The following is a 15,022-nucleotide window of genomic DNA, read 5'->3' on the forward strand; positions in this document are numbered from 1 at the left end:
AAAGCATTTAAATGCTATCTGAATGAAAGTTGGAAAATGCAACTTTGACAAATGAATTAAAAAATGAGTATTGAAACTCTTGAAAAAAAAAAAAAAAAAATTATGGATATCATAATGATAAATTCTAGAATACATACTCTAGAATTTGTGGGGAAAATTAGATATTCCGAGCTAACCACATTAATATTTAGAAATGTGGGGGTCTTTAGGCCCTAAATACATAAATTAGATACCCCGAGCTAACCACATTAATATTTAAAAAAAAAATGTGGGGGGTCTTTAGGCCCTAACCAGTAATCACATTAATATTTAGAAATGTGGGGGTGTAAGGCCTAGTATAATTAAGTGGATAAATAATGATTGTGCACAAGATAGTCACTCTTGATGCAAATTGATTATATTGTGTTTTCTTGTAAAATAAGAAAATAAATAAGTTCGTAATAAAAGAACTTATAAATGTGTAAGTGGTAAATCATCAAAGTGATGAACAACCAAGTTAATATATGTGTGAGTGGTAAATCATCAAAGTGATGAACAACCAAGTTAATATATGTGTGAGTGGTAAATCATCAAAGTGATGAACAATCAAGATACAACAAGATGGCAAAGAAAATCAATACGTTTGATTTTGATTTGATTTTATTAACTTATGAGTTATAAAATGAAACGATGGACAATTGTCTTCTTTCAAGTAGTAAACCATTAAGGTTTAGATGGACTATTCAAAAGAAGAATTAAAATGGTGGTCCAATTAAGCTAAATTAAATAGCTATGGAAAATCTTGATTATTTATAACAAGATATTGAAACTCGTTAAGTGATTCTAAAGTAATATTTGATAAAATTGTGTTATCAAATAGTTCTCGTAATAACGAGTGTGACCAGTGTGTTTATATTAAAAGCACATGGAAGTGTATGTCCATAGACGACATTATAATCATGAGATAATGATCATGATATTATTTTGAACGTTGAGAAAATATTGAAAATAAAAATAAAATTATGTTTGATGTCAAAAGACGAGGGTTTAGACGATGTAATCTTATAGATTAAAGTCACTAAAACAAAGATAGTCTTATTGAAAGTCTCATGTTGAGACACTACTAGAAAATTGATCTAGTTGTCTAAAAAACCAAGTGTTTACCTTGCCAAAAATAATGATGAACAATGGTTCAATTACAAATATTTTGGATAGCTTGGCAGCATAATGAATTGCAAACTAGTAAATATGTAATTCCAAAATAAATAATCATTCAATGATATTATAAGGGTTCTTAGGTAATCTAAGTATCGCCTTTAAATGGATTACATTAAAGAAAATTTCTTATTGTATTAGGAAAGTACATTGGATATTTGAGTCCACTAAGATTATGTATCTTGGAAATCCTCAAACAAAATTGAATAGCTCGATTCATGGACGAATTCGAATGTATAACTTGAGATAAGGTTAGAAAAGAAGTTGAATAAATTTCATAAAATTATTGGAGGATGTTCCGTGTTGGACTTAGTCGGTGTCTACAATTATGAATAAATTGTGATAACCAATCGGTTACGTTAAGGGCACAAACGACATGTATAATGGCAAGTATCGATACACTCGTACACATAAGACTATTAGGCAATTGATCTCAAAAGAAATAATATTGATTATGAAAATCAATGGTTAATAGCGGATCCGCGACTAAAAGTCAACTAAAGAGATCAAACATATTGCCTATCTAGGGGAATGGGATTAAAACCCATAAATTAAGGACAATCTTGGTGGTAACCCAACCATGCTGACTGGAGATCCCAATAACTGGTTCAAAAGGGACAACTAAGCTAAGAAAGTTCAGTTGAGCACTAAGGAACTCATTCCTAACTCATTCCCGCGAAAGATAATAGTGCTACCTGCAGAGAGGGTAAAGGATAAGCGAAAGCTTTTAATGATTCCAAAACCTTGTAACAAAAGGTGAGGTATTGGCAGGATACCTTTAATAGGAGATCACCTATGTAAGTGTATGAAGTGAGGGCCGCTTCAAAGAATTGACAAACACTTATGAATCCAAGATGTGTGTCCATGGCCAAAACGGACACAATCATGAGAACTAAGGAAATGTGAGAATAGTATTGTGTGGGTTGCATTGTCTTGGTTTACACGAACGGCTGACAGTTCAAGACATCGCGTTCACTACTCAGCCTAGTAAATCCGATGTAACTCCACTACGGAAGGTTCAAAGCTATATGCTACCTATCCCGATGCAATACTATTCGTGGGAACTCTAGAGAGAATCGACGCCCTCGTTTTCATTCATGTGGGGGATTGTTGGGAAAATTGGTTAAAAATTGAGTCATGAACAATTTTTTATCAATGTTATTGTACGGTCTAATTGAGTATATAAATGAATTTTGGATTAGAACCAATTTTGTGGTGAATGAAAAAAATTACTAGTCCAAAATATAAGGAAAGTGGGATTTGAGTTATCCCACATTGGAAAAGTAGAGAAGTACTGAGCTGTATGTATATCAAAATATTGGGACGGGCCAAAAACATTAGGTCATGGGTTTTTAACCCATTGGGCCCTTATTACTCGAAGCCCATCTCGATTGGTCTGACTGGTCTGAATTGGTGCGGCCGAACCAATGCAAACCATTCGGCTCAACTCGAAATGGTGCAACCACTCCCAATTGGCTCAACTCGAAATGGTGCAGCCATTCAAACAAAAGGTACCTTTGAAATGGTGCAACCATTCAAACAAAGGTACCTTTTTGCTCCAAAGGACACTACTTTTCGAACCTTATAAATAGACCCTAACTTTCCCACAATTCCTCACTTCAATCCAAAAAATAAGCCTACTGCATATTAAGCCTACCCTTCACAGATTCTCTCGAAAAGTTCTACACAAAGTACAGTTCGTCGTACTTGGGATTTGGAGTGCTCCTATTCCAAGCCTTGCCGTTGTATCTTGGGAGACGATTTCCATTTAATCCGTTAGCACCGTTGCGGGGAAATTTCGTCTTAAGGAAAGAGTCAACTCGCCTCGGCAAATTTACGTTCATTGCAGATAATCTTTTCGTATTTTCACTAATTAATTTGTTCAACCAATTTACTAAATTCACTACCCGTTTTATGTATCGGGACCAACAATCTTAAGACGAAAATATTGTGATTTAGTAAATTGTGTTTTCTGCACACGTTGGTAAACGGGATGGAGAAGAAGATAGTCTGTCAAAAATCAAGAAGTTACAAAATACAATTGGAGAAAGTTCATTTTCGGACAGAACATGAAGTCCACAGTCCTGCCCCATTTCGAAGGTGTTAAAGTCCGAATATGGCAAATTAACATTTCACAAAAGTTGTAGATAATCAAGTTAGCTTTCCAGAACATGTTAAATCATCACAATCAGAGCTTGTACGAAGAAGTTATGACGAAAATATGAAAGGGTGGCAGAACTTCCGATGCACCTTTTCATATACAACCGTTCGTGACCAATGCGACTTGTCGCATATTAAATGCCTCACAAATGTCCAATGCACGAAATTTTGTTGAAAGAAGACTGAGTCGAAGAATAATGATCAGGTTTTACATTATTTTCGATCCATGAATATTATTTAATATTTTTTTTTGTGGTTCCATTGTAGGTGCATTTTTAGAGCACACCTATTCAGACTTCGAGGCTTATTTTAATCATGATCTAATCCGAATCTCAGAAAACGTAAAACATAAACGTTGTAGATAATTTTGTTGGCTATTCGGATCATATTGAATCAACATAATCGGACTTCATACGGAAGAGATATGAATAAATCATTCAGCACTGCCATAATATTGACACGATTTGGTGCTACCCACAAAATCTTGAATTGACGAACATATAATTTATCGGGTACGCTTTTTAATTATAAGATATCTATTTGTGAAATGTTATATGATATAATGGTGGATTATTGCATGATAGTTTAATTTTCTATGTGGAAGCATGGTAGACCATATACAATATATATACTTAATGGATGTTCATTATGTTTGTGTATGTACATTAATAATAGAAATATTTTTATCCCAAATAAAATAAAGTGATAGCGTATGTGCTAATTATTTGAATAAGTTTATCATAAACCGCATGATAGGTGCTATACTAATGACTTTTCTCATGAAAATGCAATATTTATTTGCATAAATTGCTTATAGTTTGATATGGGATTAACTTTCTCCCAATTTTCATTTGATGTGGAACTGTCCGGTTGATTGATTTTCGAATATGTGAGTACGTGATCTTATTAACGTTTTTATTATTGTCTCGTATATTAAGTATGAGTTACTTAATAAGAGGAATATTATTATACATATTATTATTTGCGTAAGCCATACTAATTCCTTAGAATTGTGTTATTGCATGGACATGCATTGATTACGTGCTATAAAATTTTTATCAATTCATTATGTTGGACATGAATTTATTCATGCCATGAAATAGTATGTTCAAATTTGATGTTATTATATACTCGTGTGTATACTATGTATATGTTGATATAATATGCTTGATATATTGTTTCTTTCTATGATCAACTAGTATGAAAGTCGTGCTCACATGTCAAATATTATGTTTATTATAATATTGATGTACATATGTTTTATATATGAATCATACTACGGTTTAATTAAACACATGATTTGAAATAAAATAGAAAGAAAGAGAAGCTCAATTCATGAGAGCACATGAGTAGTTCTTGTCTCAAGAACATAAAAGAAGATCGAATCGTTGGTTTGATTTGATTTGATATCACATTTGCAAAATAATGATCTACAATGTGAATGGATGAGATCGGATTTTGATTTTTCAAAGATCCGAAATAGTTGTTAACAACAATGGATGTTTTGTTGAAATAAAATTCAAGCAGTTTAATTAAGAGCTCATTTTGTAGAATTAAATCGTTGGATTTGACTGAATTTTGAACAGCATGTTTAGGACATACAATCCTAAATTATGAATGATTAAGATTAGAATTTATATATTCTAACTTTAATGTTGAATAGTGGAGATCAACCACCATTTGAAGAGATTAATATTCTCTTGTTTATTGACAAGATTTAAGTATCTTGACGAATTTTCTCTTTTGAGGAAAAGGAAGAAATCTTACTATCTCATTTGTTGACAAGATTTAAGTATCTTGAGAAGATTTCTCTTTTTGTGATCGATTTCTTGAAATACAATTTCTTTTGTAATTAAATCATATTGGTGATCCAATATATTTCTCTAACTAAAGAAGAAATGTATTTTGTTACATTGTGTATCCTTATTGATAAATAAAAATAAGGATTTCAAAGCATTTAAATGCTATCTGAATGAAAGTTGGAAAATGCAACTTTGACAAATGAATTAAAAAATGAGTATTGAAACTCTTGAAAAAAAAAAAAAAAAAAATTATGGATATCATAATGATAAATTCTAGAATACATACTCTAGAATTTGTGGGGAAAATTAGATATTCCGAGCTAACCACATTAATATTTAGAAATGTGGGGGTCTTTAGGCGCTAAATACATAAATTAGATACCCCGAGCTAACCACATTAATATTTAAAAAAAAAATGTGGGGGTCTTTAGGCCCTAAATATTTAAATTAGACTTAAATCCGTTTAATTCCGGGCAACACTTAAATCTATTCGATCAACCTTTGGTAGAAATCGATGACATAAGCAATGATTGGATTTTCTTAACTAGTCAAGATAAAGAAAATGAATGAAGAGGATGAAATTGTTTCAGATAATTAAGTAAAATAAACGACCTTAGTGTTTATTTAAAATATACCTGTTGCGAAGTCGATGCATTTGGGATAACATACACCACTTTCAAACTGCAACCTTCGTCCCCACGTACTTCTTCATTGAACTAAAGGCCCCGTTTGTTTGGCAAGATAAGATTAGTCAAGATAAGATTAGTTAAGATAGGATTAAATAATCTAATGAGAACCAATTATTTTATTGGAGCTTGAAACGTCCAACAAAAAAAATTCATTAGAAGGCAAGATAAGCCAAGATAAGTCATGATTATATAATTTTGGCGGGTCGACCCGGCAATTTATTGAGGATACCAAACATCAAATTAAGTCCAACTATTTAATTAATCTTGGTTTATCTTGGCAACCAAACGGGCCATTAATATATTAATTTATTTATGATCGTCCAAACAAACGATAAATGCAGTGCAAAAAATATAAAAAGTGCCAAGAACTTCCAAACAAATCTTTTATTCCCATTTCATTACACTATATCACACAAACATTTCAAGGCCTTGTTTGGGAATAAAAACAGGACTTAGGATTCATTTGGTTGACAAGATAGGTTAACCAAGATAAGATTAAATGATTTAATGAAAATTCAATTATTTTATCGGATTCCGAGACGTCCAACAAAAAAAGCTCCCTAAAAGGCAAGATAAGACATGATAACATACTATTTCCGAGTCGACCTGGGAAGTTATTAGGTTTACCATCAAGCAACGTCCAATTATTTAGTTAATCACGGGTAATATACCCAATCAAACAAGGCCTTAATTTTAGGTGTAATGGTGATATAGGAATTTTGGATGGAAGACTAAAAACACTTAAAGTAGATGAATCGGTCGGAGATACTCTAATAGACTATATAATCAAGATGTATCAAATGTTTGGGGTTTTGGGTTGAAGCCCGTGATTGAAAACGGACCCAAGAATTTAATCAAGAATATGAATGATTTTGAGTTCTGCCTCTACCTCAACCCCTATTATTACACAATCCTATGAAGGATATTATTATTCCATACAAGGAGGCCTCATTTGGTTGTTAATATAAGACTAAATAATCTAATAAAATCCAATTATATTGTTAGACCTTCGATGATCCAATAAAATATACCTAGAAGATAAGATAAGTCATGATAATATAATAATTACTAGTCGACCAGACAAATTATTGGTGTTACCAAACATCAAGTAAAATCCAATTATTTAGTTAATAATTGTTAATCTCCCCAACCAAACGAGGCCTTATTATATTTATTACTTTATGATCTTCCAAACAAACAATTAAAGGAGTGCAAAACAATGACCATTATATTCAGCATGATTTCAAAACGGGCCCGAAATTTAATCAAGCATATGATTACCAGCTCATGTGCATTTTCTGGCGTGTGATTAGGTGTTGCAATAGCGCTTTTTATCAGAAACTTATCATTACACTCCATGTTATAAGGGATCTCTGTCGGGCCCTGCATAATTACTGCAAAACACAAAACAGACACACTTAAACCTCGTTTGGTTGCCAATATAAGATTAGTCAAGATAAGATTAAATAATCTAATGAAAATCCAATTATTTTATGAGACTTTAGGACGTCCAGCAAAAAAACTCCCTAAAAGACAAGATAAGCTATCATAATATAACATTTGTGAGTCGACCCGACAAGTTATTGGGGATACCAAACATCAAACAAATTCCAATTATTTAATTAATCATCGCTAATCTCCCCAATCAGAGACAAATTTCCTAAAAAAAAAAAACACACACACAGATTGTTTCTTGAGAACCTTTAATTTCAACACATGATTTGGGCTTAAGAACTCCAACATTGGGTCGAACAACGAATCTCTGAGGACTTGTCTTCAGAACCTGAAATAAAACATTGCATCGTCAGATTAACATATAAATACAAATAATTGATTAATGATATATTACATAAAACTCAAACATGTTACCTTAAAAGCAACATGCTCTTGGGAGTTATTAGATATCTTAATTCTGCAAGAAGCTTGTCTCCCCAGCTCAACTATAAAACTCAAAAACAAAAGAAGTCTAAATAGAAAAACAAACAAATAATCAAACAATAAATTGCAAGAAAAAAAAATTCAATTAAAATGTACGGTCAAGATTAATGTAGAAACTTACAGCGAAAAGCTAGCGGCTGAGGATCGATATCGAGAAGCTTTTGCGTGCTCATAACTGAAAACCCTTCAACAAAAAAAAAAGAAAAAGAACTTAACAGTAGTATCGTATTTAATTCAAATTAAGGAAACCCTTTTTTTTCTTTTCTTGGAAATTTTGATGTTGGAAATGAAAAAAGAGAGGGAGAAATAGAGAAAAATTCAGGGAAGGCGGAATCAAAGACATGGCAATATGAAAAAAAAAAAGACAAATTACGACCACCCTGATTATGGCAAAATTACGAAAAAACCCCCTCTTGTTTGGGTAATTACAGCTACCCACTCATTTTAAATATTTTTACATAAAATTACTGTAATTATGTTATTTACCGAACCAAATTGTATATTCAATTCGGTACACGGTATGAAATGTTGGCGTACCGAAATTTCGGTTCGAATTTACCGATTTAACGTTCCTAAATTTATCTCTGGAGAGGTATTTTCGTAAGATAATACATAGTTGAGGGGGTGATTATAATTATCCAAACATGAGGAATTATTTAATAATTTAACCATAATTCGGGGGTGACCGTAATTTACCAAAAAAGAAAAGGAAATAATTAGTTTTCTAATCAAATACAAGAGTTGACAATTTAAAATAATATAAATTAAAATGCAATTTGCTGTAGAATTGAGAAGTAGTCAATGAAGGGAGGCAAGTAACAATGAGATGAGGAAGAAGAAAAAGAAAAGGCTGTAATTTTTGGTGAAGTCTATATATATATATATATATATATATATATATATATATATATATATATATATATATATATATATATATATATATATATCTTTTTGAAAGACTTTTGGAGAGGAAAAAGTATTTTATCACAATTTTAAATGCTAAAGTACAAATAGTAAATAATATTCAATTCAAGCTGTACGCATAAATTAGGGGCAAAAATTGAAAACAAATTTTATAATTGATGTCGATTCACTTGAAATTTTATGAGGCCGAATCTCACTGATGGTCCCTCATTTTAATATTTATTGATGTTTTGGTCCTTCCTGTCTTAACTGGTTTTTGTTTAATATTTCATTTCTATTATTCATCTCATTTTTTTTTTAATTTTAACGGAATCTCTTAAGATTTGATGGAATATTGGATTATTAATTATTTTTGATAAATCATGGAAAAACTAATAAATAATTAATTTTATAATTTAAACTAATATTTTTCGATCAAGAAAAAATATAACTTTCAAAAATTATAAGGAATATTAATTAATATTAATATTGAAATAATTATTTATTTTTATTTTCTTTATATTAGTTGAATTTAGGAACATATCTAACAATTGTAATGTATCATCTATATATATTCTTTATTTAATTTTATTTTATTTTATTTTATGTTTTTATCTTAATATTTAAAGAACTAATTAGATATATTTTTCTATTTTGTTTATAGTTTATTATAAATAATAATTTTGTTATCCAATAAATAAATTTTTTTGTTAAAGTTAACCAAATTATAAATTGAAGTGCACGTAATGAGATAAATTTTAGGGTTGAAGGGTAAAAATGAGACAATAGACATGAAATACTAAAACGAGACTAAATAATAAGATGAGGAATTATTAGTGAGATTAGGCCAAAACTATATGCCTAGTATCAATACATCAATTACATTATTTTTACATCAAAAAGTAATAATTGTTTGTAATGGGTGAAACAATATTTTACATTGTAGGAAATCATGTCATAAAATATTGTGAGAAAGGTATTTTGAAAGATAATACATTGTTTGTTTGTCTTTAATAAAACCATTTATCACTCTTATTTAGACAGTCAAATTACTTATGAAGGAAAGACATGTTTAAATATTTATTTTTTCCAAAATTTTTACATCAAATTTCAAAAGCATATCAAATACATTTTTATAAGGGACTATTAGTGAAAACGCCCTCTAACATTTTTTTAATAATGATGGATCTAATCACTTTTTCTTTATTAGTGATAAACCCAACTTTTATTTTTTCTCAAAAAAAAAAAAAAAACCCAACTTTTATTTATTATCAAATTTACCCTTCCCTATTATTTGTTGCATATACCTTTTTTATTTATTTTCTATTTTCCATTTTAATTTTCGTTTTGTTTATTTAAAAAAATAGTTTTTAAAATAATTTTTATAACTATTTTTTAATAACTAAAAAATACTATTATTTTCAACATTTTTTTAGTTTCGTTTATCCAAAATCAACTATAATATTTTCGAAATTGACTAATTTTTTTTCTGAAAATCAACTAAAAGATTCGATTTTTTTTTTCATATCATTTATTTTGAATCCAAAACAAATTTGTTTTCCAACTAATTTACCAAATTGACAAATTACTACATATTATTAAAATAACTATAAAAAATCAAAATCAACTAAATATGTCGAAAACAACTAAAAATACATCAACTAATTTTTTTAATTCATATTTTTGATTTTTATTTTTCCAACAGGTCATATAATTTGATAAAAAAATAAAAAATAAAAATCAACTACCAAAACTTGAAGATCAACAAAAAAAGTCAAAAAGAACTAAAACTATCAAAAACAACTAAAAGAAATAGCAGGATAACGAAAACATCTATAATAGCTGAATAACAAAAACAACTATATTGCTGTAAAAATACCTAACATCAAAAGCATCACAAAAAAAAAATCAAAAAAATCAGAACGATGGCGACGACAGGGCAGAGGCGGCGGCGGCAAAGTCTCCATATCCGGCGGTGGAGTTGAGGGGTGGAGGTAGGGAGGGATTTTTTTAGTTTTTGATGTCGTCTTCTACCCTTAAATCGAGATCGGAGCGATGGCGGCGGCGGCGGCGGGACGAGGACTTCAGATCTGGCGGCTTGGACATCAATGTTGAGGGAGTGGAGATGGGATACGAGCACGTCCTTGAGGGTGTTCCTAAAGTCATCGGCTCATACTATGCTTTTCAATGGTGGGTGGTGGAGGCTACGATGGAGTGGTTCTTGCCTGCACCATTGATTTATTCAGGAGAGATAGAAAATAGACGGAATGGGGTATGGAGAGAATGACAAAAATCAGAGAAAAGAAGATGGAGGCGGTTGAATGGCGTAATAAAATTAAGGCAGATGTGAAATAATATAACATTAATGGCAAATTAGATATTATTCATAGTAATTTTAAAAAGAATAATTAAATTTAATAATTAAGGAGGGTTTGACTAATATTGAAAAAAAGGTTATACCCACCCTAATATATGTAAATGATGGGGGGATTTACACTAATTATCCCTTTTTATAAAGGGGAACGAGTGAGAAAATATTTAAAACCGGACAAAATATAACAATGTATGTTCTAAGCCACGATTAAGGATTTAATAATTACGAATATACAAAAGTCGAACAACAAATAAGTATACCATATGAATTGCAGCATTTTTCGTGACGAAGGTACCGAAAGATGAAACACGACGAGATAAAAGTTATGCCTTTCACGAACAAGTTGCCATCATGCCTTCGGTTTCTGTTTTGGCGCTGCATTACATTTCGTAATGTTAGACAATATAAGCAACCGAGAAATCATGAACAAAGTGATAATATATATATATAACAAAAAGCAATAATATTTAAAATTGCTTAAAAGTTCATTTACAAGAACTGAAAAATCAAAAGTTATCAAAAAAAATACAAAGAACTCATAAAATATTTGGATAGAAATTGATATAATCAACTTAATTATAGGCTATATTTAAAAGCAACAAAATAAACAGTATTAATAAAATTATAAACAAAACATTTAGCGAGTAATTAACAGTGTTTTGTCCTGTGTCACTGTGTGTGTCTATACCATCACCATTATTGTACATAATTCTTATTTTAATTTATATTCTAGATTTAGAGTCATTCTGTACTAAAACATACATAATAACTATTATTGTTATATCAATTTTCGAATTTTTGTTTTTGATTTTTTTGAGATATTTTCAAAAATTAAAACCGGATTGGATTTCGGAATCTAATGTGTATTCCAATACTATTCCGGAAAGAAAACGAAAATCCAACTTTTGGAATTCAAAATGAAAAATATTGTTTCAAATTTAGAACTATTAATATCGGAATAAACGAAGTTTAGAAATTATGTTGCAATTCCTCCCTAAATTTTGCACCTAGTTCAAATAAGAAGGCATTTATTTAGCGTACACTAGAAACACACAATTTCTTCGTTACCAAAAACAAATCTAGAATTTTCAAGGTTGTTGTGTTGTGTTTAGTACTTGCAATTTTTAAAATGAAAAACTAGTAACTATCTAAATCATCGTTAAATCGAAAAATCTGCGATTCGCCTTTTACCTTGGGTAATAGTGCGTATAAAATACGGAAACGCCATCAGAATCAGAAAACGTATACAATCATTTACACTCATAAAATAAAAGCCCCTTTTGCAGAATACAAATCAAACAATTCTTGAAATTTAGAACCATTGTTCAAGCGACCTCACTCATCGACTGCAAACAATTAAAACGATAAGAACACAAACGTAAAGAAGAGTCTTCTTTATATGATCAATCCAATTTTCAGCTGAATACGCAAACAAATGCTTCGTCAATAATATTATCAACACTATCATCCAAAATTTCATCATCCTGCAAAACAAATGTTCGAACAAATAAAATTACTATCCACTTGAAAAAAAAAATATTTAGATTGATTAAAAAAACAAAAAAAAAAAGGAGGAGGAGGAATGGAAAAGAATAGTTATAACTTATAACTAAGAACTATATAATCGAAAAGATACCATGTGTTTAGCAGAACCGGAAAGATTGGAGGCAACCGAAACCGAAATCTCAAATACAGGAAGACAAAAAAGATGCCGCGCTTCAACAAAGCTATTCCGATTCTGACCTGCCCATGAATTGCGCACGTGTCATAAAGGTTAAACAAATAATTAATTATGCACGTGTGACAACGTTAAAGCAATTGTAATATTTTAGATTACCTATAAACCAAACGTATATTCGATTATATATGAACTATGAGTAAGAATATATAGCAACACCGAAACTGCATTCACATTCAATCATTCCATGTTTGGTTGGAGAGATTAGTCATTATTAACGAAGAGGAAATGCGCAATACATTGAGTTTATTAGCTTTCCCACACACCCAAACTTCAGTTTGAATTTGTGAGATCCCTGAACTAGTGTGAGAAGACAAAAATATATCATCAACCACTATAACCCTAAACTCTAATTATTGCCTTCATCTCTCTCACTTTCGTCTCCTCTCTTCTCCATCTAATCTAAATCCATCCACTCTCTTTCTGCCTCCATTCATGCCGCCGAAAAAAAATCCGACCTTCCCCAACCGCCATTGCTGCCGTCGCCCTCGTCTCCACATAAATCTCTCTTTATCGTTAGTTGTCTTAAGTTGTGTCTCTCTCTCTTTCCTTTTTTTTTTCCAGATCTGTACACCATCACCGTCGCTGCTTCCCTCACTCTCTATTTAGTTCACTGCCGTTGTTGCCTCCTCCATCTCTCTTTTGTTATCTTTCTATCTCAGTCTCTCTCTCTCTCTCTCTCTCTCTCTCTCTCTCTCTCTCTCTCTCTCTCTCTCTTTGTTTTCAAATGTGAAGGCATATAGTTTCTTTCTCTCTCAGGTCGATGATGTTGAAGAATATGGGTAAACAACAAACCAATTGAAGAGAATCAACTATGTAGTCATCTGTAGTCAGATGAAGTCATATATGGTCATGTATAGTCATATAAGAGATTTGTAAAAAAAAATTAATAATGCGTTGACGAATTTACACATGTGATTTTTTGGATATATATTGTGTGATACAAGTTGACTTGTGATAACATGAATCGATTTTCTTTTTATGTGAATGTTGATTGGATATATTTCGTATATAATAATCATTTTTTTTATATAATTTGATAGATATGAATGACGGTACTACACTATATAATTGGAAGTATACAATTTTAAGTTGAAAATATAAAAAATGGATTTTATACATAAGTCCCTCACCAACCATCTTTATTATTCTAGGTTCAGAGGTTATATTATATTTCTTTCGCTAATAAGTCAATCCCTTTAATATGTATCATAAATATAGGCAAATTTAATGTATATGATAAAATTACATCCAACCCTTTAAACTCAATTTCTAATTGTAACTCCAAATTTAACTTCAATTTCATCAATTTTGATAACAAAAATCTAATTTTGACTTTTTCTTTTTAGATTTTTTTACTGCCAATTTTTAACGTTGACTTTTTTTTTCTTTTCTGTCTGTTTTTTTTTTTTGCAATCGGTTTCTGCGTTGACTTTTCCCGGTTTTTTCCTTTTTTTTACGTCGCCGTTCCAAGGAGCTTACCGGCGGTCAGCGTCAGTTTCAAATGCCGACTTTGTTTTTTTTTCTAAAATTTTTATCCATTTTTTTTACGTCCGGCGCAGAACGTTAACCGTAATTGTACTGTCGTTGATAATACTATTAATGTAAACACAATATGTCAACAACATCAATATATATATATATATATATATATATATATATATATATATATATATATATATATATATATATATATATATATATATATATATATATATATATATATATATATATATATATATATATATATATATATATATATATATATATATATATATATATATATATATATATATATATATATATATATATGGTAAATTACAAACACCCCCCTAGGTATGGTCAAATTACAAAACCCCCCTCTTGTTTGGATAATTACATCTACACCCTCAACTATGATTTTTTCTTACACCTCCAACCTTATGTAGCCAAATTCAACATAATCATCTAGATTCCGTGAAATGTGCTCTAGTTTGTATCCATTTTGTGTAAAAATACAGTTTCCGATGCACCACAAACTGATATATACAAGCTAAAATCACATATTATGATCATATTGCTTCATAATGTAGAGTTTGAATGGGATAAAACGGGTACAAAGGTGATAATATTCCATATAATGTCGAAGATTCCACTAAATTTGAGGAGTTGAGGGGTTGGTTGTAATTATCCAAACAAGAGGGGTGTTTTTGTAATTTGACCATACCTCAGGGGGTGTTTGTAA

The 15,022-nt window shown here is 30.5% G+C and overlaps 1 protein-coding gene across 1 annotated transcript; it reads right to left on the reverse strand.

Annotated features, from left to right (window-relative positions):
- Window positions 1-5,709: 5,709 nt before the first annotated feature.
- On the reverse strand, window positions 5,710-7,987 carry LOC105963334 (vesicle-associated protein 1-2-like). The gene is made up of 5 exons (XM_088821074.1): window positions 7,905-7,987; window positions 7,715-7,785; window positions 7,547-7,628; window positions 7,127-7,239; window positions 5,710-5,872 (listed from the first exon to the last, which is right to left on the reverse strand). Exons 1-5 carry the CDS (start codon window positions 7,954-7,956, stop codon window positions 5,777-5,779), a joined length of 414 nt encoding a protein of 137 aa, XP_088677200.1. The 5' UTR covers window positions 7,957-7,987; the 3' UTR covers window positions 5,710-5,776.
- Window positions 7,988-15,022: the final 7,035 nt, after the last annotated feature.

The sequence above is a fragment of the Erythranthe guttata genome, chromosome 1 (assembly GCF_056151865.1).
Source record: "Erythranthe guttata isolate IM_541 chromosome 1, IM_541, whole genome shotgun sequence".
Taxonomy (NCBI): Eukaryota; Viridiplantae; Streptophyta; class Magnoliopsida; order Lamiales; family Phrymaceae; genus Erythranthe; species Erythranthe guttata.

Bases quoted from the DNA above. Each gene is read 5' to 3' on its own strand.
- LOC105963334 (XM_088821074.1), bottom strand. From the start codon at position 7,956: ATGAGCACGCAAAAGCTTCTCGATATCGATCCTCAGCCGCTAGCTTTT. The intron at 7,786-7,904 runs GTAAGTTTCTAC...TGAGTTTTATAG, and splicing joins TCAGCCGCTAGCTTTTCGCT to TTGAGCTGGGGAGACAAGCT. The intron at 7,240-7,546 runs GTTCTCAAGAAA...TGTGTTTTGCAG, and splicing joins ATCATGTGTTGAAATTAAAG to TAATTATGCAGGGCCCGACA.